Here is a 26,543-nt window from a genome sequence, read left to right as displayed (position 1 = left end):
GTAAAATTTTAATTTATTCTATATTTAATTTGTGCTTAAAAAATAAAAACGTCAGCAACTGTTGAGATATTCACAATTTTAGTCAAAAGCTTGAAAGCCAGGGGTCACTTCTGAATGTCGCTCAAATGTTAAAATTTTTGGCTCATATATTTTAACATTTACAGTATAATGAAAATAAAAACATATTGAATTTTTAAGTACGCAATAAGAGCCTATTTTATTAAATAGATCGAAATATTTGAATAAATCTTATATTTACAGTTAAACGCAGACAAAATGGTGTGCGACTCTCAATAAATTTTGGGTTATAGAGTATCTTATGTACTTTTTTTTTCTTCAGTACTGATTTATGTGAACTCACTTGTTGGGGTGTGCCTCTAACTATGTAGGTAGAGTATATACAACTCGTACACATTTTAAAGTAAGAATCTCTATTAATTGTTGAACACATATTCCGTTTATAATACATAATATATACTGAAATTTTATAAACAACTAATTAAACCGTAACAAAAATGAAAATGGATACATTATTTTTTTAAAGGACGTTTATCACATGTTAATTATAAAGCTTGGATCAAGAAATGATTGTTTTAATACTCGTTATCCATGTACTACTTCCTAAACTGTCAATGGTCAGGAGTAATGGTGAAGAATATGACGATGGTTTTTATCATGAATTAGTAGACAAGTAAGAAAGATGATATTTCTTTAAAAAAATATACAATCCCAAATGTATATACAGTCAAACCTGTATTAAGCCCTAAGGGAAATTGAAAAAGCGACCGCCTAGTGTAGTTTTAAAACCAAGTTTCCTATTTTATAACAATTTTAAATTTCAAAATTAAAATATTATAGCTTACGTCAATGACACTCTTAAAACAACTGGCTGTTATACTAGGTTTGTCTGTATGTCATCGGCGCTGGAATTAATTACCAAGCGGGAGGGGTTCAATTATATTATGGTGACGTCATCAGGGGAGCCCGGTTAATTTTTTTTGTTTGGGGTAGGCCATTGCGTTTTTTAACAATTTCGACGATATTTTTTTTGTTTGTGTTCTTATGAATGCCAGAAATGCAAAAAGCAGAAGTGGGAGTTGCGCCTCCAATTTTTCTTATGAAGTATTCTCACTTTTTTTCTGTTCTGACTGTGTTACATCGCTAACACAAAAATATACACTCTATCAATAAGTTATAAATATACTAGTATATGGCACCAGTGCTACAACTCAACCTCATCGGTGGTTTTAATAACATTTTAAGGAAAAAAGAAAGTAGAAGTCTTTTATATTAATTAAGCCAAGTTTATGTGGATATCTACTAAATACAGTCCCTTTTGAATGTATCTTAAGACTGCGTAGATACTTGATCTTAAAAAAATATGAGTTGAGGACTCATTTCTAACAACGAATGTGTGTAGCTAAAGCTCATACAAAAAAGAAAATAAAGATGAAGTCATTGTATAAGACAAAAAATATGAATGGGACTTTGGATGAGGTTTATCAACGAGCATGTGTTGCTAAAGGTCAGTCAGGGAGTACTTTAGTCTCTAGACTTAAGTAGTCACTGCCTCATAGAAAAAAAAGTTCTCAAGCTGGTATTTTTATTATCTTATTCTTGAGGAGAGAAAATCTGAATATTGAGTAGTTCTACGTTCCTGAAAGACGAAGAGTAACACTGAACATTTATTGGGGAGTTGTCTTCTATATTATAAAGCAAGGTTTGTCTATTCATCGACGCCTAATAAATGTGGGCATACGCGTGTACTACCACTAGTAGTTTATATGTCTAATTTATTTCCTTCTCCATTACATATTGTCTCCTCTTTATTTATAAGTCCCATGTCATAATGTGCACATCCACCAAATTGTCATAATTTTAAAACTAAAAAAATAACATTTTTCAATTAAACTATATACTTTAAAGTGATTGTTTCTACCTATGCATGGTATAATCTTTAATAAAGATTTCTGCATAATCCCATGACAAAAGAATAAGTTTTTGTAGTAATATTATACGATGAATTTAGGGGTCGATTTTTGAAGAAGTATGTACATGGTGTTATAAATATAATTACCTCAGGAAGGATTTCCAGATAACTCCTTAAATAAAGTGGAACAGAGTAATAAATATATATAAAAAACTTAAATAGATTAATCATATCTAATTTTTGATACATGTATTATTTCAACATTAAAAAAAGTCCAATAGAAACATCCCAAAACTTGTCGAAGTAATATCAACGGTATTTTCTTAACGGACAGTTTCGAGATACATGCATAGCATTCCTATCTCATTTTTGGAGAGATATCGTGATACATCAAAACTTCAGATTACGAGTACTATAAGAGTTAAATAACGTATAAAATCCAACTTTGTGCCCACCATAATTAGAACAAGAAAACTTTTTGTGTTTTTAACATTTTGTGTCCCCTTTACCTTGACCTTTTACGAGTCTTATGATTTTTAGTGGATCGAACTAATTTGGTATTTAAATAAGTTCGGTTTGGACCTATCCCAAAGAAAAAATCGGTCTGGATCCGTTTCAATTAAAATTCGTTCTATATCATGGAATTCTAGACAAATGGAATAATCATGCTGCAGCTTCTTCTTCTTCATTCTACCTGAAGTAATGGAGAAAAAATTAGGTTGATTCTTTTTTTTCAACCAGTCACTCCTTTTATATTAACCTCATTTGGGGATATAACCCCACGGCAAAAATTTAACCTCTGTTCAACTTCGTGGGCGGAATAAATAAATTTTAAAAATAATATAGTATAATTTTATAATTGGCTTTTGTAGGTACTTTGAAGAAAAAAATGACACGTTAAGTCCAGGATATGACACGCTCTTTGGTAAGCCAAGTAATTTGTTTCAAAATGACTTATTATATTAGACCACAAAATTTTACTTTTTCAAATATCTTTTCTTATTCAATTACCTATGTATCTTGACAAGTTGATCGCGAATGGTTTTCAATTTTATGTGTGTTTTTACCCTTTTTAAAGCTTTAAATCAACTTTTGAACCTTTAAAAAATCAATAATCCACATGACAATTAATTTATTTTTTGAAAAAAAATTATATTGATTTTATATATGTTCTTAAATTTAATATTTGATCCTCTAATTTTAAGAAGTGCAATATTTTAAAACTTGGCTCAATCCTATAGAAAAAGTAAAAATACTAAAACATTTTTTTTTTAAATCTGGTGAATCAGATTTGATAGGAAAAATCTAATAGCAGATTCGTGTTAAATTGTTTAGTACTACTAGAATTGAATATGGAGCTTAATTTTTTTTTTTTTTTGTTGACTTATGCTATGACTAATGAGTATTATTAACTAATTGAGGAAATTTTATTGTTTTTATATTCCTACCAAGAGAATAGACTATAATTCATTGAAAAATAGAGAAGGTCAAAGCAATATCGATACAGCGAATTCTGAAGATGAAAAAGAATTAGAGTATTCAGAAGAAGAGTATGAATATTACGAATCTGGAAGTGAAGAAGATTCTAGTGATCATCATATTCAAATGTCAGAAGAAATATCAGATGAAACCGAGGAATATTACGTTGATGAAGAAGATGGATTAGGAGTAGAAGATATGACTTCTTCCGAGAGTGATGAATTATGTAAAGGAGTAGATAAGTGTGGACAAAATAAAAAAAGTAAAGATACTTCAGACGAAGCTAAAAGTAACGAATGTGGAATAACGAAAAAATGTGGTGAAGATAGTGAAAATGATTCAAAAGAATCTAAAAGTGGTGAATGCAGTAAAAAGAGTGACTGTAAACCCGTTACAACAGGACCATTAGCAAAAAGTATCAAGCTAAAAACAATTGGTAGGGTATTACATATATTTTTCGTTGTCAAACAACTGCTTTTTTGATTATGTCTTCTAATTTAAGTTTCTTGTTTCACGAGAAAATTTTACAAAGAAATTGAGTTGATTCAAATTTGATATGTGGTATCATTGATTTAATTGACGTCCTACGTCATATGGCGTCAGCTTAATTGATGTCAGTAATTTTGGGTCCCTAAAAAACCAATTTTTATAACAATAAAAACCCTTTTTTAAGTAATATTAAGGAAAAGAGTAAACTATTAGATTTCAAAATGGGACCAACAAATAAAAGGGCTTAAACCTTACCGTCTACAAAATGTTTATCCCTCTATGCCTAGTTTTATTATATATCTGACCCTAAGATCTATTAAAAATATGTTGTTACATCGTTATGTAATCTTATTTCCATAGTATAGAAAAAAAAATTGTCTAATACAACGGAAAGCATAAGATATTTTTGTAAGTATCATACTTTTCTTGTCCCTAATCGATAGAAAAATAAAATATTCAAATTTAGCCTCTTTTAGGGATTTTATTTTGATTTAATTCTAATATCAGTGTATTTGTATAAAGTAGTATTCAATTCAGATATTAAATCTTTTTTTTATTCTTAAAGCAGTTTAATGAAACTTCATACTACTTGATACCTATGATAAACAGTGATATTTGAATATAATCCTTATGAAATGTAACCCTTACAATTTGAAAAATGATTAGGAGTAGAGAAAGAATGATGCTCTTAACGTTTCATTAGATCAGCTAGAATCAGTTTTGACAATGGAGGAAAGAGAAAATTAATGGAATCGACGTAGCTCATGGCAACGCGCTCGGGAGTCAGTTATATGTACGTTCGCACCCAGATGATTCCTAGAGAAAGAAATATACGTTATGTATATGAATTTCACTAAAATGTTCCTACGTTGGATGGAGTAAATATAATAAAATAATGTTTACTGATACTTAATCAGTACAGCTCCATCAAACCAATTAAGGGAACATTAATATATATTTAAATAAACAAGGAAATCTACTATAATTACTCCTATATCGATCCCCAATTCAACTCAGAGTGCAACAAGGACTTACAATTAGAACGCCTCAACAACTCCTCAGGGTACGCTCTATTATGAGCACACACGAATGTTCAATTCAGTTTTGAATATAATATAACCTATTTAGGAAAGGATATTCACTACTCAGGAATTGAATACTAATGACAACTTCTAAGGGGGAAAAAAAATCTTTTTCAGATTACCAATTTTTTTTTTAAACGGGCCAGCCCAAAAATACACCGGATTTTCATCATTTTCTCTACATAATTTAAGAACCATCAGTTCGATAAACAAAATTTATGCTACTACCCTTCTTTTTCTTTTTTTAATTTTTGTTATGTAAAAAAAAAAGTTAACTATGGTCTTAAATTTTTCAATGCAATTAGGAGTAATGGTGAGATTGATAAAAATTGTCATTCCATTTATACAGTAATTTCTGTTCTATTAACTATTTACTATTAAAAGTTATGTTTGATGAAAAATTATTTTCTCTTTTCACTACATACCACTCTGATAAAAAAGAAACCGTTATTTTAAAATTTCATATTTAATTCTCCTTCGATTCTCAAATTTATATTTTATTATATTTGTAGACATGTGCTACGCATCTTTATAATATGAGCCATTTTTCATTGTTAGTTTCTTGACATGTAAAAAAATTAGACGTTTTTTAGTGCGCTCCGGAAATTTCTATTACTAATCATAATGGAAAGAAAAAATCAATTTAGTGGAAATGTTTTTCAAACTTTTGAAAAATAATTTATTTTTCAAAATTTAGTATTTTGAAGAATAACTATTGAATTTGGAATGAGAAAATAATAATTTATTTTTTATCAGAGTATTATACCTATGATAAATGAAGGTTAAAATCACACTATTACTCCTAATTCTATGACAACTTTGCACTTTTTTAAAGGATTTATAAGTGTTTCATTTCATGGTTAATATTTATTAAAATCAAAGACCACTAACTTAAAATATTTAAGGTCAAAAACTATCATGGATCATGTTAAACTTTTTTTTTCGAAAAAAAAAATATATATATATTAAATTTATTTTCTATAACTATTTTTTCAAAATACTAATTTCTTCCTCTTTCGGGACATCAAAACTCAGAACTGCATTGATTTGTTTCATTTATGCGTAGAACTCCTTATAATAAAATACCACATACCAAATTTAAGTCAAATAATTTTCCTGGATAAAATTTCTCGAGGAATGACCCATATTTGTGCACTCTATAGATAGGTCAATTAAAACAGACTTTGATGGAAAGATGGATAAAAAAAGAGAAAAATCCGCTAACTACCAAACCATTGATGGCCACTATATTGAAAGAAGTAAATAAGTATACTATTATTATTTATTAAGTACGCAATTTTAAACAAACCTTTTATCATTCTAATAGATGCAACAATTAGTCCATTTTTGTTTTACAATACTAGTCATGTTCATGAAGCTTTCAATTCACTTCAAAAACATAAAAAAATCATAAAGAAACTACTTAGCCATATCGACAAGAAAATAGATACATATATGAATTCAAATGATAAATATTACTCCCCTAATAGGACCCATTATAAAGAGCATACAGGATCAGCGAAGTACTTACTTTTTAATATGTATTAATTTAATTTATAATAGATTATAATTCATAATAACAATATTAGTCGTACTCATTTGTAACTGTTATGGACACTTCTCCGTCTAATACCTCTGTTCCATGATACCATGTATTCGTGTCAATAAAAAGTATATCACCTGGCTTTTGAACAGCAGTATATTCAGTACAACAGTCCTTTGCACATTCTGGTGGGGGTTTAAGAAACCATTTTTTCATACCAGATATCTATAAAGCATTAAAAGGTCAATTAATAATTGGAACAAGGACATATACACATAATTTAACTTGTGCTTGCCAAGAGGGAAGTCCAACATTATCGAGATGCAATGGTGCACCATAGCCAGGACTTCCAATGAAGAACCAGTCCTTTTTTCCATATCTAGAAAACTCTGGTAAAAAATTAGGTTTTTGATAAAGATTTCGAAGCTGAGTAATTGCATCTTCATCACAATTGGCCCACCCAAAGTACCATGGTGTATAATTTCCGACCAAATTATATCTCGACTTTGGCATCAATAGGGCATGATATAAATTACGAAATTCTGAGCCCCAAGCAAAAAATTGGCAATCATCTCCATATAAAATTGGACTTTGAAAATTAAAGATACAATTTTTTTTTTAATTATTTCAATCACTCATCACCTGCCTTTTGAGATCTATATACAAATCACGAAAGAATTCAAAAGAAAATGTTTTCATTGCAGTCCAATTTCTTGCAACATCGCGGACTATCACTGGCCGACCTGTATACGCATAATATTCCAAGAATGTTTTTGAATCCAACATATCAAATTCTTCAATTGATGTCATGCCTGAACATAAGGATGTGCAATTTGAAATTGGACGACAATAATCATCTTTCCTTCGCTTTCCTCTGACGATGATACAATTTTTGTCATTGTCAAGTTCATAACCTCTCAGATAATTTAAAACTGGCGCATATACCCAGGAAGAAGGACTAGATTCAAGGAATAGTTTCCCAGATATTAGTCCAAGTATAAAAATGACTTTATTTGATAATTTAATGGTTACACTAAGAAAGACAAAATATGTTCAATTCTTGTTAATAAAGTTACGAACCCACGTTACCTGCTTTGATATTGATTCTTTGAATCCATACTGTTCCGAGCCATGATTATTTCTATACTGAAATGATATTATGTAAAAGGGTGTCTTTATAAAGAGTCAAATCCTTAAAAGTTTCTTATCGTTTTCTTACATTCAAAGGATTTTTTTTTCTTGGAATATACAAAGAGCTAATTTTAAACTTTTTATTTTAGCAATATTCTTAATAAATTGATAGTTAATAAAACTTTTCATGATTGGTGACATTTACCCATATGTCATTTTCTTCCCTTCCACTTAGAATGAAATGAAACTAAAACTTTTGGGGTTATCATTAAGTTTCCTTAAAATATTTTTTGAAATGTTTACTATAAGTCTCCAATATGGAAAAATGGATAATCAAAATGCTTGCCCTATTTCAAAAGGACTCATTTTTGTACTAATTTACTCACTAATCACAAAATGAAACCTTCTTCAATGCTAAAATTACAAAGTTACCAGTTGTGTTTCCGAGGCTATTATTAATTACAAAGATATTCATCTTAAACTTCCAGATGTATTGTTTGATTTGAAGACAATATTCAACTCTGAATATAAAATCTTCCAAACAAAGAATTTTCTGAAGACTTTGAAAAGATTTAAAGATATTGTGAAAGTAAAATTAATACATTATCATAGTAGTAGAATCAATTTATAGTATGAGAGGATCATATACATATAAAATATATTTTTCTTATGATACCCATATAATTAACAAGAATCCCCCATTCAAAAGTGGTGTTCTTTAATAAACTCGTCACCAGGGCAGGGGCCAGGAAGATAAGAACCTCGGGAAGAAAGAATGATGCTTGATTTAGGTTTAACAAAAAAGAGGTAATATATTCTATATAAAGACATAATAGACACGAGGACTGGTTACATCCTCGTGGAGATTCACACACTGAAAGTGCATATGTAAAATAATATAAGGTATACATATCAAATGAATAAAAAGAGTAGATTTATATTAAAGGATCGAGCAGGTTGAGTGCGTAGACAATACACTAAATTCCCCTTAAAAATGGAACACCAAATTATGTAAATCTGTAGCGTTTGGGCGATAAAATTTACAAATGGCCTCCCGTGTTAAAGTCGAGAAGTGATGCAGTAGAGTTGGTAATCAATTTTCCAAATATCACTAGTTAACTAGAGAGATCTCCTCATAGATTGTTGAAAGTTGTCTTTGGATGTAACCAACCTGTGGTTTGTTTACAAAAGTCACATAAGTCGGGTCGAATTTCGAAATTTTATTTGAGTTCGAGGCAAAGTTGTCTCTCTATTCAGCGTTGAACTCCGAATATGTAGATTATTGAGGCGGTTGAGTTCCAGAATGCTACTGTATTTATATTCAAGAATTATCATTAATAGATAAACTTAATATAGTCCTAAACTCCACCACTTATATAAAGTTCCTGGTGGCATGCTAAAAAATATGTTATATTATCTAATGGCTTCTGAATAGTACGAAATTGAAATTATTTTTTTTTACTTTGTTGGTCTACAGATGTATTTTTTATTGGACCATATACTTCATAACATTTACTCTACTGTTTTCAGGGCTGTAATCACAGAAGTTCACTGTAATTCGCCCCCTGATATATTTTTTTATGGAAAATAAGTTATCACAGAAGTACACTAGAATAAAAATGAATTGATAGATGTTTCATAGACACCCTATCACTTGGGTAGGAAAAAAAGTAACCTATATACAGTGGAGTGTCCCAAAGGAGCAGAGGGATCTGCAGGATTTTTTTTTTTTTTTTTTTTGGATGGTATGAAATTTTTTTTACTTACTTCGATAACCTTTTTTTATAGAGGAAAATCGATTTTTTTTCTTCTTAATGACCTTTTTTTAGAAAAGAAATCCTTAAATTGATTTTTTTCGATTTTTTTTAGGCGAGGTTGCACAGTTCTGAGGGTTCTGTTATACTGATCCTCAAAGTGACAAAGATATAATTGCAGATTTAGAGGGTTAAATTTGGTACAACTGGTGTTTCGGAACAATGCCACGCCCTTAATCAAATAAAGAGAACATAACTCTTTCATAGTTAAGTTGTCTGATTAATAATTTAAAGGAAAATGTTTATAACAATAATTAATGCCTCGTGCAAATCATCGTTATTAATTATTATTACTTATTAGTAATAAACAATGATTAAAATCGGCTGTATTTTTTAGCTGTCCTGTTTTTTGGAATTGGTGGTCTGACCAATAAATTTTCTTTTCCTTAGCAGTTGTTATTATTATTCAATTTCTGAACGTCTTTTCCTAAATAGATTCAATTTTATTTTAAACCTAATTGAACATTCGTGTGTTAGTGTTGAATCCGTCCCAGGACTGATTGCCTTATTAGTCTTCTTCTTTCTTTTTTCTGTCGATCTTTTTTACCATTCAACGTTCCTTAGGACTAATACGGTCTTTCAGTCCTAAAGTCAAATCTATTTTTTTATTTTCTTCACTCATAGCTAGGATGGAAGAACTCAAAGTACTTAGAGAAAAGTAAGTATATTGATAAGAAGTAAGAAAATAATGAATGACAGCTAGAACGCATAAAAATATGTTCTAGTCACACATCTCCTACAGATATCTTGTCCCCTTGAAAGAGCTTAGGAATCAATGTTACTAGATGTTAGGAATTATGATGTAACTTCAGCGACTCAAATGACGTAGTGAGTGGTTACTACAAAATTTCAGCTGTTGTAGTTTCTACAAAAGTGTTTGCTCATAAAATACAGAGCGTAACCTTGAGGGTTTGTTGTTGCTGGAGTTATGATTGTAAGTCATTGGTGGACTCAGAGTTGAATTGGGGATCGACAACAGAGTAATACTAGCAAATGTCCATATTTATATAATTTTCTCCTTTCTCCCTTGTCACAGTTGATTGTACCTAGTCTAATGAAACATAATGAGCATTATTCTTTCTCTCCTCTTTAACATTCTTCAAATGGTCAGGGTTACCATATTGATTTTTGGTTTCTTTTTTTTTTTAACATGCCTATTCTCAATGGATTATCATGATTAGTAATAAATAATAATAACTATGATAAAAACGAGACTGAAGTAGATATTTTTAATACATATAATCAGCACGACAAAAGAAGACTGCCACTTTATTATAATTGCCCATATTGCTCTTCTAGTTATTTATATATATTCTTTGGATGTTACCCGCGGCACCCTGTGACACATAGGGGACCATGGCAGTGCTCTTTTCCTTGAAATAATAACTGATGAAAGATTGATTCCCCTAGTCAAGTGTAGAATCAATGTCTGATATCCTTCCGCTCTTTTTAATATTAATAACCAGGAGTTCTAGAATTATTCTTTGGCCGAGAAAGGGTTCTTGCTAATATGCCTGCTAAAATTGCATCTAGAGGACGCATGAACTTATAAAATCGTCACCTTGTTCTTTGCTAAGGAGCTGACTTAAACAGTGGTGGATGATACTTTCGTACTTCAGATCGTCATTTGTGTGGATGACAAAAACATTTTATATGTATTTTTCACATCAGTAACAACATTGAATGTCTCCTGTCTATAAATAGAAGAATAATTAATAAAGGATCAGTCATTTTTTTAATGATGGAGGACTATTACGTAGTCATTCTATTGATCCTATGAGTTATAACAACCTTAGTTCTAGGAAGTATTTGTTAATTCAATGAAAGAACCCGTCTCCATCACTCCATGTGTCTCTCAATTCATTTTTTTTTAATTGTCTTGGAGTATGAGGACTCAGAGGTTTCATGACTTGGACTCATCTTAGACTCAGAGGTTTCATGACTTGGACTCATCTTAGACTCAGAGGTTTCATGACTTGGACTCATCTTAGACTCAGAGGTATGGGGACTTGGACACAGAAAAAGTATGTTCTATGCCCATCTAAAGATATATGTGCGACTGTGATGGAAAAATGCTGTAATATACTTTTGTATGCAAAGTGGTAGATATCATCTCCATATATTGATAATAAGTTATGAAGTTTGATAGTACCAGAGCTGTGGTACTCGAGTAATCAAGCACTTAGACTCTGAGCATGATGAATCATACTCAATTCTGACAAGATAGCATGAGGACATGGAGGCATGGGGAATTTGAGTAGTAACGCTTCTGTCGATCGGTATTGAGTACGTTTGTCTTTAACGCTAGAGATACCATATAATAGAGATATTGTGACGATGCCTTTTTGGGTGTGGAAATCTTTGAGTTCCATAGACATAGAGGTGTTCCTCTATCGGAATGAATGTAAGACGGTAATCCAAATATTGAAAACAGATCACCAAGACACTTTATTATGATAAAGGCTGAGAGATCCGAGCAGGTGGAAGCAAAAGGGAAACGTGAGTATTCATCAGTAACAGCGAGCATATACTTGTTTTTGATTGAGCAGGACAACGGAGCCTTAAAATCAATAGCCAGTCTTTCGAAAGGTTGGGTAGCTTTGATTAAAGTACTTGTTTGATCTTGATAAAGTTTAGATTTGAGCTCCTGACATTCTAAGCAGTTTTGAGTCATTTTCTTTATGTCTTCGTTTGAGTAAGGAAGGTTTCTGGCTCTTACGAAATGAGCCAATCATATGATACAGGGGTAGTATAAATTTTGATGCAGAATTTTCAGTGTCTTAGTTATGTGTGACAGAACCACAGATTCTAGATAAGTTGTCAACAACTAATTTTTTCTTTCCGGCTCGATGGATAATTTCGTAGTAGAAACAAGCTAGTTCTAATATCCATCTCAGTATCTTTTTGTTCTTGATTTTATTAGTGTGCTGTTGATCGAACATTAGAGAAACACTTTGTTAGTCGGTGATAAGTTTAAAAGGATACCCTAATAGAAAATGCCTCCACTTTTTGAGAGCTTCTACGATGGGGCATGCTTCATTTTCTATAGAGGAGTGTCTTAGTTAGGTAGTAGAGAGTGTGCGGGTCTTCCTCCTTGGGTGAGGGTAGCTCCGATGGCGTCAGTCTCTATGGTGATGCTCTTAGCGGAATCTATGGCCTTGATGACCGACTTCGATATTTCTACTTTAATCACTTTCAAAAACAGCAAACTCTTCCTTAGACAAAGGGAAAGTTTGGGTATTAATGAGGGGCTGGACCTTATCGGAGTACCTAGATATCCATTTTGCGTAGTAGGAAAACATTCCCAAAACTCGGTTCAATGCAGATCTCTCTATTGGAGTTGGTATTTCTAAGTGAGCAGTAAGCCTATGAGGGTCTGGCTTGATGGTTTCTTTCACGACAACACAACCCAGAAGCTTTATTGATTTTGCTGAAAAAACACTGTTTTCACGATTTAGTGTCAATGAGTACATATTTACGCTCGTGGAAAAGCCTTCAAATTATCATCATGTTCTTCTTGATTACTTCGGTAGACGCTTTTTATTCATTAAAATAAAATAAAGTATTTCTTATTCATTATTTGTATTAAAATAGTCAAAGATTACATCATTGATATATAATTTAATTATCCACATCCCAGTACTGCAAATCTTTCATTTAAAATTAGTGACCTCATTTTTATGTTGCATCTTGTACAAAATCTTTACTTGTACCCATTATTAATATATAAATACTAAAAAAATAATTATATATATTAGTGTTGGTTTTCGGTCTGAAACCGTTATGATTTTTAGAAGACCGAACTAATTTGGTTATTTATAGAAGTTCGGTCTTAACTGGTCTCAAAAAAAATTCCGTCTGGATCGATTTTGCAAAAACAAATCAATATTATGGAAGTAAATGTTATTTTAGTAGAAATTTAAAAGAAGTTGTTTCTTTTATGTCAGCACTTCAATGAAATTAGATTATTATAAGAAGGAGCAATTCTAGCACCAAGGAATCAATAAGTTGATAAAATCATTAAACATTTTTTAGGTGAAATGTTCTTAAGAACATATCAATCAGTTGACCAGGTAATAGATTCAAATGACACAATCCAACCGAGATTCTTAATTCTACGTAGCTACCTAGAATGCTTCCAAATAAGTTATCATTAAAATTTGGTGTTATAATAATTTTGTTAAGAAATGTAGATGCTCCAAAACTTCGTAATGATGATACAAGATTGATTTTTAAAAAGTTGATGTCTAATCTTTTAAAAGCAAGCATAATTATGGACAACTCTTAGCTGGATACATTTTTTCTCCATGCCTTCACCGTGTCAAACCGATTAATTAAAACTTTTATGAAAATTCAGTTTCCTGTATTTTGAGTGTTTTTTTTCTTTATTCATCTAGAAAAGTTGCATCATATAGATATAACTTTTGTAGATGTTTTGAGTTTTGTTATGAGTATTTATAAGGTCTATAGTCAGACATTTCGAGTTTTTGTATTGGATTTGTAAAAACCATGTTTTTATCATGATCAGTTATATCTTGTATGCTCAAGAGTTGATAGTAAAAAGGGTTTATATATATTAATGCAAGAAGGAAATACAAAAAATATTGTTCAAAAAGAAGACCTTTGTCATATAATTATAATTTTTTTAAATATTCTTAAATTTAAAATTTGACATAATTATTATTAAAGATAAAAACAGTGAATTGCTTTAAATTATGTATACGATGAACTAGGGTAACAAAGAAGTTGAAAACTTTGAGTTATTGTTAAACAAATAATGATAAGAAATGCTGGGTAGTCCCACTAGTTTTATAAATCAGTTAAAATTTGCACACCCTCTGCAGGTTAGGTCCCTTGTTTGAATCCATACGTGAGTGTCCTCTAAAATTCAAACATTAGTACTTAAAACGTTGAATGGAATCCATGAAAAAATTGATAAATTATCAACTGCTTTAAGTGGCCCCTACCCCCCTGTTCAGAGTACTAGTACTTTTGAATTTCAGCGTTTCTTCGGATTATATCACCGCGTGCTCCTTTCTTCATTTAGTTTCACTCTTTTCTGTTACACCACTACGAGTCAAATCATTATGAAAGTAACTGATTAAACTAAAAAAAAAAAAGTATATATATATATAATAATTAAATTTCTAAACAATAGAAGTTAATAATGGATCTCTTCAGCCAATCCAACACCTCTAAATCTATCCTGGACGAGAGTGATATTTCTATACTATCATCTTGTCAAGAAGAAAGTACTATGGATGTAGACCAGGGAATAGAATTCCGAGAGTGTAAAGATCCCTGGTCATACCTTAAGAACTACTTCGAGTTTATTTCTCTGGCAAAAATAATCTAATAAGAAGAATTCCAATGTAAAATACTCTTGTATTCTGTCAATCCGAGAAAAAAATTCAGACTAATACTAGTTCAAGAGCAAACCTTTTCCGTCACATTAAATTACAGCATTCAGAAATTATGGCGGAGTTCTTAAATCTTCTAGAAAATAGTACAATGAGGAAAGATAGGATCTTAAAATACTCAAGCAAAGGCAATGTCTAACCCTCTGTTCTTGGATATTTAAAAAATGGAAGTTATTTCAATAAGTCGTCGTGGGTTTTCACAGTCCGACGTAGACAAGGTAGTTATGAAATTCATCGTGGAAACTGGAAACGCTTTTCAAACTGTAGAACATCCGGCATTTATCAAGCTCATGAATATCATGAACCCTACTAAGGTACTCATGGTAAAATTAGATAGGCAATTTCAAAAAACGACTACTGCAATTAAGGAAGACCTAGTGAAAGCCGAACACATATCCACTACCTGCGATATCAGGAGCAGACTCCATTAGGTCTCTTTTATGCACTGCTACGAATGTATCCCTCACGAACGACTCTTCAATTTTAATAGGGAAACTACTAATGTACTGGCACTACCCTCTTGGTTAATGAGTCCAGGACGAGTACTAATGAAACGGCAGCTAAGACTTAGTAAATATGAACATCTGGTGGACGATGTAGAATTGATATCTGCAAATCCCGAGTATGCCCATGTCCGTCTACCGAGCGGTGTGGAAACTAATGTTTCACTCCTTAGTCTAGCTCTAAGAAATTTTGGAGATGTTGAAAAGACAGCAGATTGTTATGTATTCGTGACTCCTTTCCTGCCTTCTCATCTTTTAGTTATTGTTAGTATTTAATATATGTATAAAGTACTATCCTCATTATTCTTCATAGAAATACCTGTGCATTGTGTATGTTTGTCAGAGTAGTAATGATTATGTATTAATAAGAATATATACGTGTTCCTATTAAATTACATCGTTGCCTTATTCCTCTACGTCTTTTCTCTCCTTATTTCTCTCGGTCGTCCTGGATTCCTTTATTTAATTGTCTTTTTCTTTCAACCTTCGTCAATGCCCAACAGAGATAATGGCTAATGGAGAAAGTTTAGTACCCCTGGAAAGAGAATTTGACTAACACTTTTGCCAGGAATTAAATGCAGAAACTTCTCCCGAACATCCTACTATGCCCTTAATTCCAAATACTGATCCTCCCCGAAGATCGTCTAGAAAATCCTCAAGTCTGCCTATCAAACTGACTATATATGATTCTTTCTTAAGCAGTGGTGAATTGGAGTCCGGAACCATCACACAAACTCGTCCTATAGAACAAATACTGGACGTATTTGTTCTATGACGAACAAATAAATAAATATGAGTTGTTGTTACCACGCTGGAAAGTATACTACTATCTTTGTTAATTAAATAATGGACTCAATTTAGTAAAATAAAACCAACATTTGGTCAATAAATTTCTAGTTATTTTACTACAATGGGTGATAGGAAGAGTGCCCCCATAGATTTTAAAAAAGAGTTGTCAGCAAGGGGGTTCTTCAGCTCCCTTACTATTCGTTGCTGCGCTAAACCATCTTGCAAGTTTTATTTTAAAGAAATTTATGGGTTTTGGAGTAGATTTTGGGAACTCAAGATATATAATTGATACCCATGCCAATGACGTCACATTAATGTTAGAGGCTAATTCTGAAAGACAAGTTGAATTAACTAAACGGATTGAGATTGTAATGGGCTACTTCAAAAAATATGAAACAAGATCTGCTTTAAAAATCAATAATAATAATTAAAAAAAACACGATTCTTTCTATTGGTAAATGGAATCCTGATAAAAATTGTAGATTGTGAAATTCTTGGGATCGGATGGGACAGAAACGGTGCCTTTTTTTTAAACTGAACATTTCTGCATATATATACATATTTATTCAGCAATCTCCTCTTAGAGAAGAGAATCGATCTGTATAACTTCTTAATAATTCCTAATGCAATTTACAAAGCTATAGCTATTCCCTGGTTGGCCGAGAAAGCAATCGGAATGGAATTTAGCTAGCTCAATCGATTGTTTCATAGATTTTATTTATCTTCAATCAAAAGACATAAATCTCTCATCGGAGGACGATCTCTACTCGCCAGAATAATCCCTAAAATATACCCAAGAGTTTTAATTGGTCTTACGCGACATCCGAACGTTGAGTGGCCATCCACTATCTCATCATGTCCGTCTTACACTTTGCTTGGAACGAATCGCATAAATGATCATCTGGTGAAATTTTCTCCATCTTTAGCAGCAATTCAAAGGTTTTTATGGAAAGCAACACTGTCTTTTTCATCGTCCTCGACCATTGACGTGGTGAAGCAAAATAACGATAGAAAGTTTTATCTTAAAAACTTTGTAGAACCCAGAAAATTGGAATGGTTGGCTTTATCAAATGATATTGTTTCGATTCAGGATTTAGGTAACAGATCAAGACAATATCATCTTGTGCAATTTTGTTGCAATTTATTTTATATTCGGACGATAAAATTGAATTTTATTGAAGGAAGATACATGCCAGGATAGAACCCTCCTAATATTCTATAATGCACCCTGGCCCACAAGTTGTATAGGTAAACTGCTTGGCCCTTGAGCAAATTAAATTTATCCCCTGCTGCTTCCCTAAACTTCAATGAATCCTTCTAATATCATAAAATACACCCCGCCCCCATTATCTAATAATATTTACATTAATTTTTTAAATCCAAAGTATTCCAATGTAAGACTCTGAGCCCACTCCCGTGTTTAAAATTTCATTTGTTTTTATTTTCTTAAGCATTAAGACATCTAACGGATTTCAACTAGAACCACCCGTGGTTCCTTTGTGCTTAGAAACGGAGAGGTGGTGAAGTTTCTACTGTCTTGGGGCCCAGCACCTAACCTATACAACCTGAGGGCCGGGGTGTATTTTGGGATATTAGAAGAGTTCCTTGATACTCAAAGAAGTGGAGGCGGATAAATTTAATTGTCTTGGTATATATATTTTTATATTTAGTTATAGAAAAAAAGAAGGGAATGTTGTGAATAGGCTGGGGATGTTTGGTCAAATAAATGACTGTTTTGAGATTAGAAAAGAAAAAGCAGTTGTTGGATTTTCTCTTTTTTCTTATTTATTAATTCTTTCTCGAATCATTGTTGTGGTCACATCTCCTCGAATAAAGAATATTGTTTGCCGTGTACCTTTGTACAAAATAGTTAGTGAAATGTCTAAAAAAAATCTCCCTATGTCTGGATTGAAATTAATGGAGGCCATGAAAATGTTAATATCATAACTAATAATATTAACGACTTATATATGGCACGCAGAAAAATATTTTATCTTTTGTTATCCATGTTTATAACTGATTGAATGCAGATTATTGATAAATAATCTCACACATCCGCCACTGAGTGAAGTTTTTGACTAAAAACTCAATAAAATAAAAATTGAATAATTTATTTGAGGTTTATGATACTATAAACAATTGACTAAACTACATAAAACAAATACAAAGTTAACTAATAACATGAGTAGTATTCTGAGGTGGTTGTGGGCATGAATAATAAAATTTAATAAAAACTTTAACACATAATGACAAATACATTTAATTATAATCAATATGGAGAGTATTATTATTATTGTGTTTTCCCCTGAACTAAAGAGGACAATGATAAAACAAAATACTTGATATTGACGCAATAATCCTAAAGATGAAAAAAAATATCACATTATAAAACATTATAATTTAATACCTAAAAATAGAAATGACTTACACTCGACAATCTCAACATAATTTGATGGAAATACTCCGATTTGCCCTTTACATTCTCCTTTCCACCACGCCTCCTCTTCTTTGGAAATAAGAGTAATGATATCATCAGCTTCAAAAGCAAGTTCATCTTCGTGATTAGCTATGTATGGAAATAGAGCTCGAAAGGTCTGTTTCTCAGTAGTTACGGATGACTCCACCTTAGGTGTTGAATCATCTTGTGAAGCAGGAGTATTAGCTGCACTAAATTGCTTATCTGAGCTAGAAGATGAAAGCCCTCCAACAATTTTTACATAATTGGCTGGAAACCAACCCAGTTGTCGTTTCTTTCCTTTGCCCTATTATATAATTCGTTCTTAAATTAATATTCTTTTTTTTCTTTCTAAATATCAATAATTTACCCCCTGAACTTCTCCTTGCCACCATCCAGTTGAATTCTTTTTCTTTATTAGGATCATTTGGCCCTTCTGAAGCGATATTTGTTCCTTACTAGTAGCTTCATATGGAGCAACCACTGTCGCTATCTCAGGACTTTTACCACTCTGAAAGCATTTGTATTAATGGATTACTGACATAATACATTGATTAAAGCATATAATTAATTTAATTGGTGTGTCATGCAAAATAATATTATTAAAACAATAGCTAAAATGATCCAAAAATTATATATAATAATGGTAACAATCCCAAAGAGTCTTCCAAACATGATCTAACCTCATCCTTCTTCTTTTTATTTTTTCGCTTGGTAGTGCCTGTTCCTTCAACTACAACAGCAGAAGCTGATGATGTCCCAGCATTAGAAGGTGGAACTACCTCTGCTTTTATTTCATTAGTAACACCACCCGTAGTATCATCCAAAGTTACATTCTCCTTTTTCTATTTACATTACAAAATGTAAATTAGAATGGCAGCATTAAATAAATTACAGAAATTTCACATTAATTATATCAATTCACAAAAAAAATAAAATAGGAAATCACACATCATGGACGACAAAAAAGTACTTACATTTTCTTCAGATATTTCCTCTGTCGTCTTGGCTATTGATTCGGGTAGCTCATCAACATTAACTTCTTGAGATTCAGTTTCTTTAACAGGTAATTCCTGAACATCATTGGTATTATTAACAATGGTTGATGTGTCCTTAATCAAAAATATTTCAGAAAAGGGAAGCGATAGGGATGACGAGAATTAATTATGGTAGGTGAGATACAATATGATCAACAATACATGTATGCAGGGACGTTGTTAGTCCCCTTTTTTTGTTTTAATAATATTGAAAACTAGCATCGTCTCTGCATATTTGTATATTGTATTAGTAATTATTTTAGTTAAAAAAATGGCTGCTTTACATTTACTATATATGTATATGAGTACTTTCTTAAAATTATCAAACATCATCACTCATAAGCAATCCATCAAGACAGGACAATTAAAAACTCTACAATTTACAAAAACAAATTATGAATATAGACTTACATTTTTTAGTGTACTGTCTTGTATAATTTCTACATAATTAAAGGGAAAGACGCCCGTACGATCACCAATTCGTCCAGTCCACCAATCTTCTGCTTGAGATACAAGATAAATAATATCCCCTTGGTCAAAGGTTAGGTCACCAAGTTCTTCGGAATTATACGGATATAGAGCAACACAACGGATTTCAGAGGTAGGTGCATCAGTTTGGGGTTCATCAATAGATGGAGATGAACCTATTACTTCAGGAACCTCGGTTGGAGTTGTACCTCGCTTTTCTAAATGCTCTGTGGTGACAAAATTTGCGGGGAAGTATCTAAAAAAATGAAGAATCAAAATATTTTACATCTCACGTGCTACAGAGTACTAACCCTTTTTTTCCTTCAGAGCTTTCACCTTGCCACCAATTGTCATTTGAAATGGAAGTAATATTGATTGTTTGATCTTTCTCTATGGATAGTTCTGATCTTTTAATAGCGGTCCAGTCGTATAAGACCCTTACAGTGGAAGTAGACAAGGTTGAGTTTGAGCCTGCAGTTTCTTCTTCAGCAATAGGCTGTAATGCACCATCAACTCTTTCAGCATAAGCCTCAGGAAACCAACCAACACGACCATTTAATTCACCTCCAAGCCAACCAGGCTCATGGTCTTGACCAGGATGAACTAAAATAAACTCTCCAACTTTGAAACCTAATTCGTCATCATTCCTTGCTTCATATTCATACAGAGCACGATATTTAATATATTCTTGATTTTTAACCGGCGATTGGGGATGATGCACAATATTTGTATTAATGACTACAGTTTCTGTAGTAGGAACTTCGAATCCTACTCCCCATGCCGCATCAGGATCTGTTAGTTCCCTAATACGCTTGGCCTTCTCTGCTCTAACTTCTCGTCTCTGTTCATCAAACTGAGAGAAAAGTTTACGACACACCTCAATAATAAGTTTGAGTTTTTCTTCAAGTTCCAATAATATTTTCTTAACACTATTATATTTGTCCTTCTTTTCTTCTTCCTACAATCAACGTTTTGTTTTAAATACATAGATATAAAGTATTTTTATTAACTTTGCTTACCTTATTTTTTAAAATTGCTAATTTTTCTCTTAGGGCATTAACCTCCTTTTCTTTCTCTTGCTTTTTGACCTCAAAATGGGATAGCTCTTCATCTCTACCCTCTGCAATTTTTGCATCGGTTATTTTACTTCTGGCTTCCAACTAAAATCAAGAAATATGGATTATGCTAAATAAAAAGATTTACATTTGATTCATACCTTTGCTTTTTCTTGTGTCACAGAGATCAAACGAGCATTTTGATCTTTAAGTTGTACTTTTAATGCATTCATATCGCCCATTTTTGAATCTCTTGATGACCTCATACCATCAATAAACGTCTTTACATCTGTGACACCAGATCTAGTATCGCTTATGTTAGTAGTAAGATTTTTTACTTTTTCTCTCTATTAAAAAGAATAAAATAAAAACCGTGTCACAGTTAAATGGAATTATATTATTTTTATGAGCTCACATTTGCCTCAAGTTCTTGTTTCAAGTTATCTTGCTTGGCTTTAAGAAACAATACTTTTTCCTGCTCTCTTTGTCTATGTTGAATCAATTCTGCTTTTCTTTGGGCTTCCCATTCGGCTAAGCGCTGACGCTCAAGTTCTCGTCTAGAATCAGATCAGATTTTAAAAAAAGAGACGGAATATATATGCCGATTAATCTTACTTCTGTTTTTCTCTTTCTTCCGCTTCTTCCTTCTCCTTCTTCTTCCGTTCATCTTCTTCTTTCCTTTGCTGGTCAATCAAACTCTGCCGACGTCTTTCTAATTCAGCATGACCTTTGTTAAAATTCTCCCTCCTCTTATCCTCAAATGATGTTGGAGAGGATAGTTCTTCAGCAGCACTTTTAACACTAGAAGGAGTTCCAACTCCTCCGCCACTTGAAGCAGTACCAGAAATAATTACTTCCTTATTTTTTCTTTGTGAAGGTGGTAACAAATTAGATGGCAATACATTAGGCATTGGTTCTCCCTTTTGTGCTAAATCGCACAAATATCCACTTAATATAAACTCTTCTAAACTTAATCTTCCATCATTGTCTGCATCCGAAAGTGCCCTAAAAGAGAAAACCCAATAATTTAAAAATCTTTTAATATTTTAACTCAAATGAGTCTAACCAGATTTGAGCTAGTGTATTTTGGGGCAATCCACTTCTGAGAAGAATGTTGCGAGCTGGAACACCAGCCAGAAACCCTGTTCGTGCTCGGTCACTTTGATTAAATACTGTAGCATATTTTACACGAGTTGGAGGTGGAATTCCCCATTCGATAATGATCTGTTGCTGTTGTGGAGTGGATGAACCAGAACCGTCATGCATTGGAACCATTTGTTGCTGCATATTTAAGGACATAGAAGTTGGTGTCGGGACTATGGGTCCATTAGGAATTGATACTGGAATGCTTGTCGGAATAGGCTGCATATTCATCATATTGGGCACAGGAGCCATAGAAACTGGGATCATCATTGATGGATGAAGTTGCGGCATCATACTATTGGGAGGCATTGCAGAGGGTGGAAGAGCCGCCATCATACTATTGGGAGGCATTGCAGAGGGTGGAAGAGCCGCCATCATACTATTGGGAGGCATTGCAGAGGGTGGAAGAGCCGCCATCATACTATTGGGAGGTAGCATGGTATGAGAGGGAGGCATCATTCGAGGCATAGCGAGGGGCTGTTGTATAGCTGGAGCTGGCATGACGCCACCAACGGGAAGTGACATGGGCAGCGGATGCAACAAAGAAGGAGGAAGACCCCGAGGCACTTCAAACCCCTTCAATGTATTCGTTATTAATTTACAAGCGATGGAAAACTCCTGGAAACTCATTCTACCGTCCGAGTCCATGTCAGCAAGGGCCCATATTTCAGCTAGAGTCTTTGGAGGGAGTCCAGACTGCATAAAAAAACCCTTAGCCTGGATTCCATTTACGTATCCATCCACAGGACCAATTGAACTAAATTGATCCCCATGTCTTTGCCGCTCTACTGGAGAAATACTCCAATCCATCTTTCAATCTTAATTAATTATCAAATTAGTGTAAATAGTTAATTATGATGCCTCCTTTTAATCCTATGATCCTCTCAGTTGGGCCCAATTCCTCTCAAATCTTTCACTACAGTTCCTAGTTCTTTTCCTCTTTGCCTCTTAATTCTTATTCTTCTTCTCCGGCCGAAGATACCTCTGCTCTTGCCTCTAGCAAAACCTCAATCCCATGACGTTCAGCTAGCTCTCTCTCTCTCTCTCTTATACTCTTAATATTATATTTTAAATAAAATAACGTCAATAAACACAGATTGTGTAGGCAAAGGAACACTGAATTAAATTAATATAGAAAGCACTCATTTTTGTGCTTGACTAGAGTGCAAAATATTTTTATCATGTGAATAAATTGAAACTTTAACTGCTCATGGGGTTCTTATCCATTTAAAATAAAAATACATTCTTTTTTGAGAAAGTTTAACCATTAGGCAATTATCATTCAATTGAGAAAGAACATCTATTATATATTTTTAATTTAACCCCAATTTTATAATGTAACTATATTATATAATATGTGCCTAAACCAATTTCTGCAAATGAGTGTGAGCAAATCAATTTCCTATCAAACATACATGGTTTAAAAAATCATCATTCTTCATTATCTAAACTAAAAATTGTGTTTCTTAAGCAATAAGCCAACTTCATCCAAATAAAAAGAGGAAAAGTGTTTAAAAAAATTATTCAATTGCCATTTTTTCTCCCAAAAGTTTGTTTGAATTGTGAATTAACTCCATTTTATCTTCAGTGTTAGTGTATACTTAATATTGTACACAATACTGACTTCTCATCGCAAATTGTATTATGTGCACAATATATTGTTTCGAGTAAATAGTTGTTAAAAGTTTGCAGCTTGCAAGCCATCTATAAAACCCATCGATGAAAGTTTTGGATGAATATTTATTATTTTATGGGTTTTCTGAAAAATATAATTTTGTCACATACATAGGGCAGTTTTCTATGAGAGAAAAATATATGTGTTACATTATAAAATTAAGTCGAATTAAAAATACATAATGTATATTCTATGTCATTGAAATGATAATTGTTTAATTGCTAGATTTTCTTTCTTTTTATTGTAAAGTACAAAAAAAGAGTACGTTCCATCTTATCTCATTCTTTCCGTTGTAATAAGTAATATGATTATCTACAAGGCGGAAATAAGACTGAATGGCGATTTAACAATATATTTTTAATAGATATTAAGGTCAGATATATAATGATTTAATAAAACTATCCAATAGAGGGATAAAATTTTGATAGATAGTAAGGTTTGAGTCTTTTTATTTGTTGGCCCCATTTTGGCAGCCAATAGTTTACAATTTACCTTAATATTGATGATAAGGGGTTTTTATTTTTATAATAACTTGGTTGTTTAGGCCCCAAAATGGTCAACATCAATAATATTGACGTCACGTGAAGACACTCATTTATTTTAGTGTTCCCTAGCGTAGTAGTTGACTGTCGACACCACAGAGCAACCACAACTATCTAAACGTCAAAAAGAGAGAAAAGGGAAAACAAACATACAAAAAAACTTTATAATAATTAATTAGCATAAATTCATCCAAATATCGTCACTGCATCAATCTCTTAGTGTAAAAAACATTATACCTTAATTCTATCAAACAAATAAGTATATGTGATATTAGTTCAAAATATCTTTAATTACCCCCCAAATATGAAGGAAATGAATGTCACATGATAATATCCTAAATCAATGAGGTTTAATACTATCTGGAGGAACACAAGCTCCAATCATACAGCCTGTTGTGGTGAAAAACATAATTTTTCATGATAAATTACAGTTGGTAAACTCCTATGAATTTTATACAATTATAATTCTATAATATTTTTTCATAGTTGTAATTTTATATTAACATCGTGCAGTATTTTAAGCAAATCTTCTTTTTTGGTATAGTATTGGAAATCCCAAAAAATGTTCTTGGACAAAAATGATGGATGTATATAATCCAAAATCCATGTAGATATTATATGTTAAACGGTTTTCGAAAGTAAATTTAAAAAAAAAAAAAATTACTCATAATTTAAACTGATGATTTTTCCCTTCAAAAATAAAGTGACAACATCAGATCTTGTTTTTACAAGATTATGTTGAAAGTTTCATTCAAATAATATAATTTTTTATTTATTAATAAATCCATTCGATTGAGTTTAATCATGATTTATTTAAAAATTGTTAACTTTATGTTGTAAAAATATCAACTATGAGCTCCTAAGATGGCGTCCCCTTCAATTATGATGCAATTCTACTCCAAGTCCAACAAAGACTTACACTTATAACTCCCAAGCAAATTCTTATTGTTATTCTTTGTCTTTCAGGGGCACTAGTTATTACTTTATACTTAGATATTCTGTCTTCAAAGAATTAATTAATAATGACAACAACATTGGAAAAATAAAAAAACCCTGTTCAGATTACCAACTGCTACTAGATAAAGTCGGAGTATAATTAAATTATACACCACTATCGACTTTTATAAATGATAATAAACTAACTTATCTTTTTTTATAAGGTGCGCACGCTCGATGCTAATGTAAAATGGCTGCAAGATTTCATTAATATGAGTCATATTAACCAACGGTCATTACTATACTCATAATTCCCCATAGTCTCATTTTGAAAACCATTCTGTAAGGTTAGGTGTGCCTGGGCGTGTTGAGATCGACGAGTTCATGCTCGGAAAGACAAAGTATCATAGAGGTAGGTACCAAGCAGAGCATTATTGTTGTTGTTTTTGGAGGGGGGTGATAGAGACAGTGTTTCATGGTTGAGGTTGAAAACCGAACAACGGCTACTCTGTTGCCACTCATCGTAAAGTACGTCGAACCCGGAACTACTGTCATGTCCAACGATTGGCGTCCTATAGGCGGGTACATTCCTTAGGTATGTAACACTTTACTGTGGTGCATAATAGAAATTATGTGAACCCCTTGATTGGAGCTCATACAATTGGAGCCTGTACGAGTAAAGTGATTGAAGAGAAAACACAGATTAGTAACTATTGCTTCTCTGAAGCTCTGATAATCAGACTTAAAAAAAAATAAGGAGTTGAATACTGGATAATTAAAGATAAGAATAAATCATGTTATTGCTTTACAAAGATTATATATTTTTTTATCTCAATAGTGGAAGTATATTGGATGTTTATCGGAAGTGGACTTAAGGATATTATAGAAAAACTCTGCTTGTTATTATGGATATATATTTTAAACGTCTATCTTACTTTACTTATTTAATTTAAATATTATGGATATATATTTTAAACGTCTATTTTCCTTTACTTATTTAATTTAAATATTATGATATAAATAAAACTTTAAATATATATCCAAAATTGTTA

At 32.1% G+C, this 26,543-nt stretch overlaps 3 protein-coding genes across 7 annotated transcripts; 1 reads left to right on the top strand and 2 right to left on the bottom strand.

The window, feature by feature from the left end:
* The first annotated feature begins 348 nt into the window (after positions 1 to 348).
* LOC121118645 (uncharacterized) lies at positions 349 to 6,666 on the top strand. Of its 3 annotated transcripts, none has more exons than XM_040713232.2 (5): positions 354 to 691; positions 2,803 to 2,855; positions 3,383 to 3,845; positions 6,144 to 6,239; positions 6,308 to 6,666. In XM_040713232.2, exons 2-5 carry the CDS (start codon positions 2,841 to 2,843, stop codon positions 6,526 to 6,528), a joined length of 795 nt encoding a protein of 264 aa, XP_040569166.1. In that variant the 5' UTR covers positions 354 to 691; positions 2,803 to 2,840; the 3' UTR covers positions 6,529 to 6,666. The 3 variants fall into 3 exon arrangements, with proteins under 3 accessions (XP_040569168.1, XP_040569166.1, XP_040569165.1); XM_040713231.2 differs by having other exon boundaries at positions 356 to 691; positions 3,390 to 3,845; XM_040713234.2 differs by lacking the exons at positions 6,144 to 6,239; positions 6,308 to 6,666 and adding an exon at positions 3,912 to 4,158 and having other exon boundaries at positions 349 to 691; positions 3,390 to 3,845.
* Positions 6,253 to 7,749, bottom strand: LOC121118644 (uncharacterized). The gene is made up of 4 exons (XM_071888375.1): positions 7,613 to 7,749; positions 7,170 to 7,556; positions 6,809 to 7,112; positions 6,253 to 6,748 (listed from the first exon to the last, which is right to left on the bottom strand). The coding sequence occupies exons 1-4, from the start codon at positions 7,654 to 7,656 to the stop codon at positions 6,566 to 6,568; spliced, it is 918 nt and encodes a 305-aa protein (XP_071744476.1). The 5' UTR covers positions 7,657 to 7,749; the 3' UTR covers positions 6,253 to 6,565.
* Positions 7,750 to 18,275: 10,526 nt separating this feature from the next.
* LOC121117237 (dynamin associated protein 160) lies at positions 18,276 to 24,634 on the bottom strand. 3 transcript variants are annotated; one of them, XM_040711606.2, is made up of 13 exons: positions 24,506 to 24,634; positions 22,262 to 23,392; positions 21,811 to 22,200; positions 21,611 to 21,752; positions 21,357 to 21,542; positions 21,160 to 21,300; positions 20,452 to 21,098; positions 20,084 to 20,396; positions 19,613 to 19,747; positions 19,319 to 19,480; positions 19,006 to 19,146; positions 18,609 to 18,942; positions 18,276 to 18,539 (listed from the first exon to the last, which is right to left on the bottom strand). In XM_040711606.2, coding segments are annotated over exons 2-13 (3,480 nt in total). In that variant the 5' UTR covers positions 23,149 to 23,392; positions 24,506 to 24,634; the 3' UTR covers positions 18,276 to 18,537. The 3 variants fall into 3 exon arrangements, with proteins under 3 accessions (XP_040567540.1, XP_071744474.1, XP_071744475.1); XM_071888373.1 differs by lacking the exon at positions 19,319 to 19,480; XM_071888374.1 differs by lacking the exons at positions 19,319 to 19,480; positions 19,613 to 19,747.
* Between the last annotated feature and the right edge of the window lie 1,909 nt (positions 24,635 to 26,543).

Source organism: Lepeophtheirus salmonis, chromosome 5 (genome assembly GCF_016086655.4).
Source record: "Lepeophtheirus salmonis chromosome 5, UVic_Lsal_1.4, whole genome shotgun sequence".
Lineage (NCBI taxonomy): Eukaryota > Metazoa > Arthropoda > Copepoda > Siphonostomatoida > Caligidae > Lepeophtheirus > Lepeophtheirus salmonis.
The sequence above is the reverse complement of the archived record's forward strand: the minus strand, read 5'-3'. Positions and strand labels throughout refer to the sequence as shown.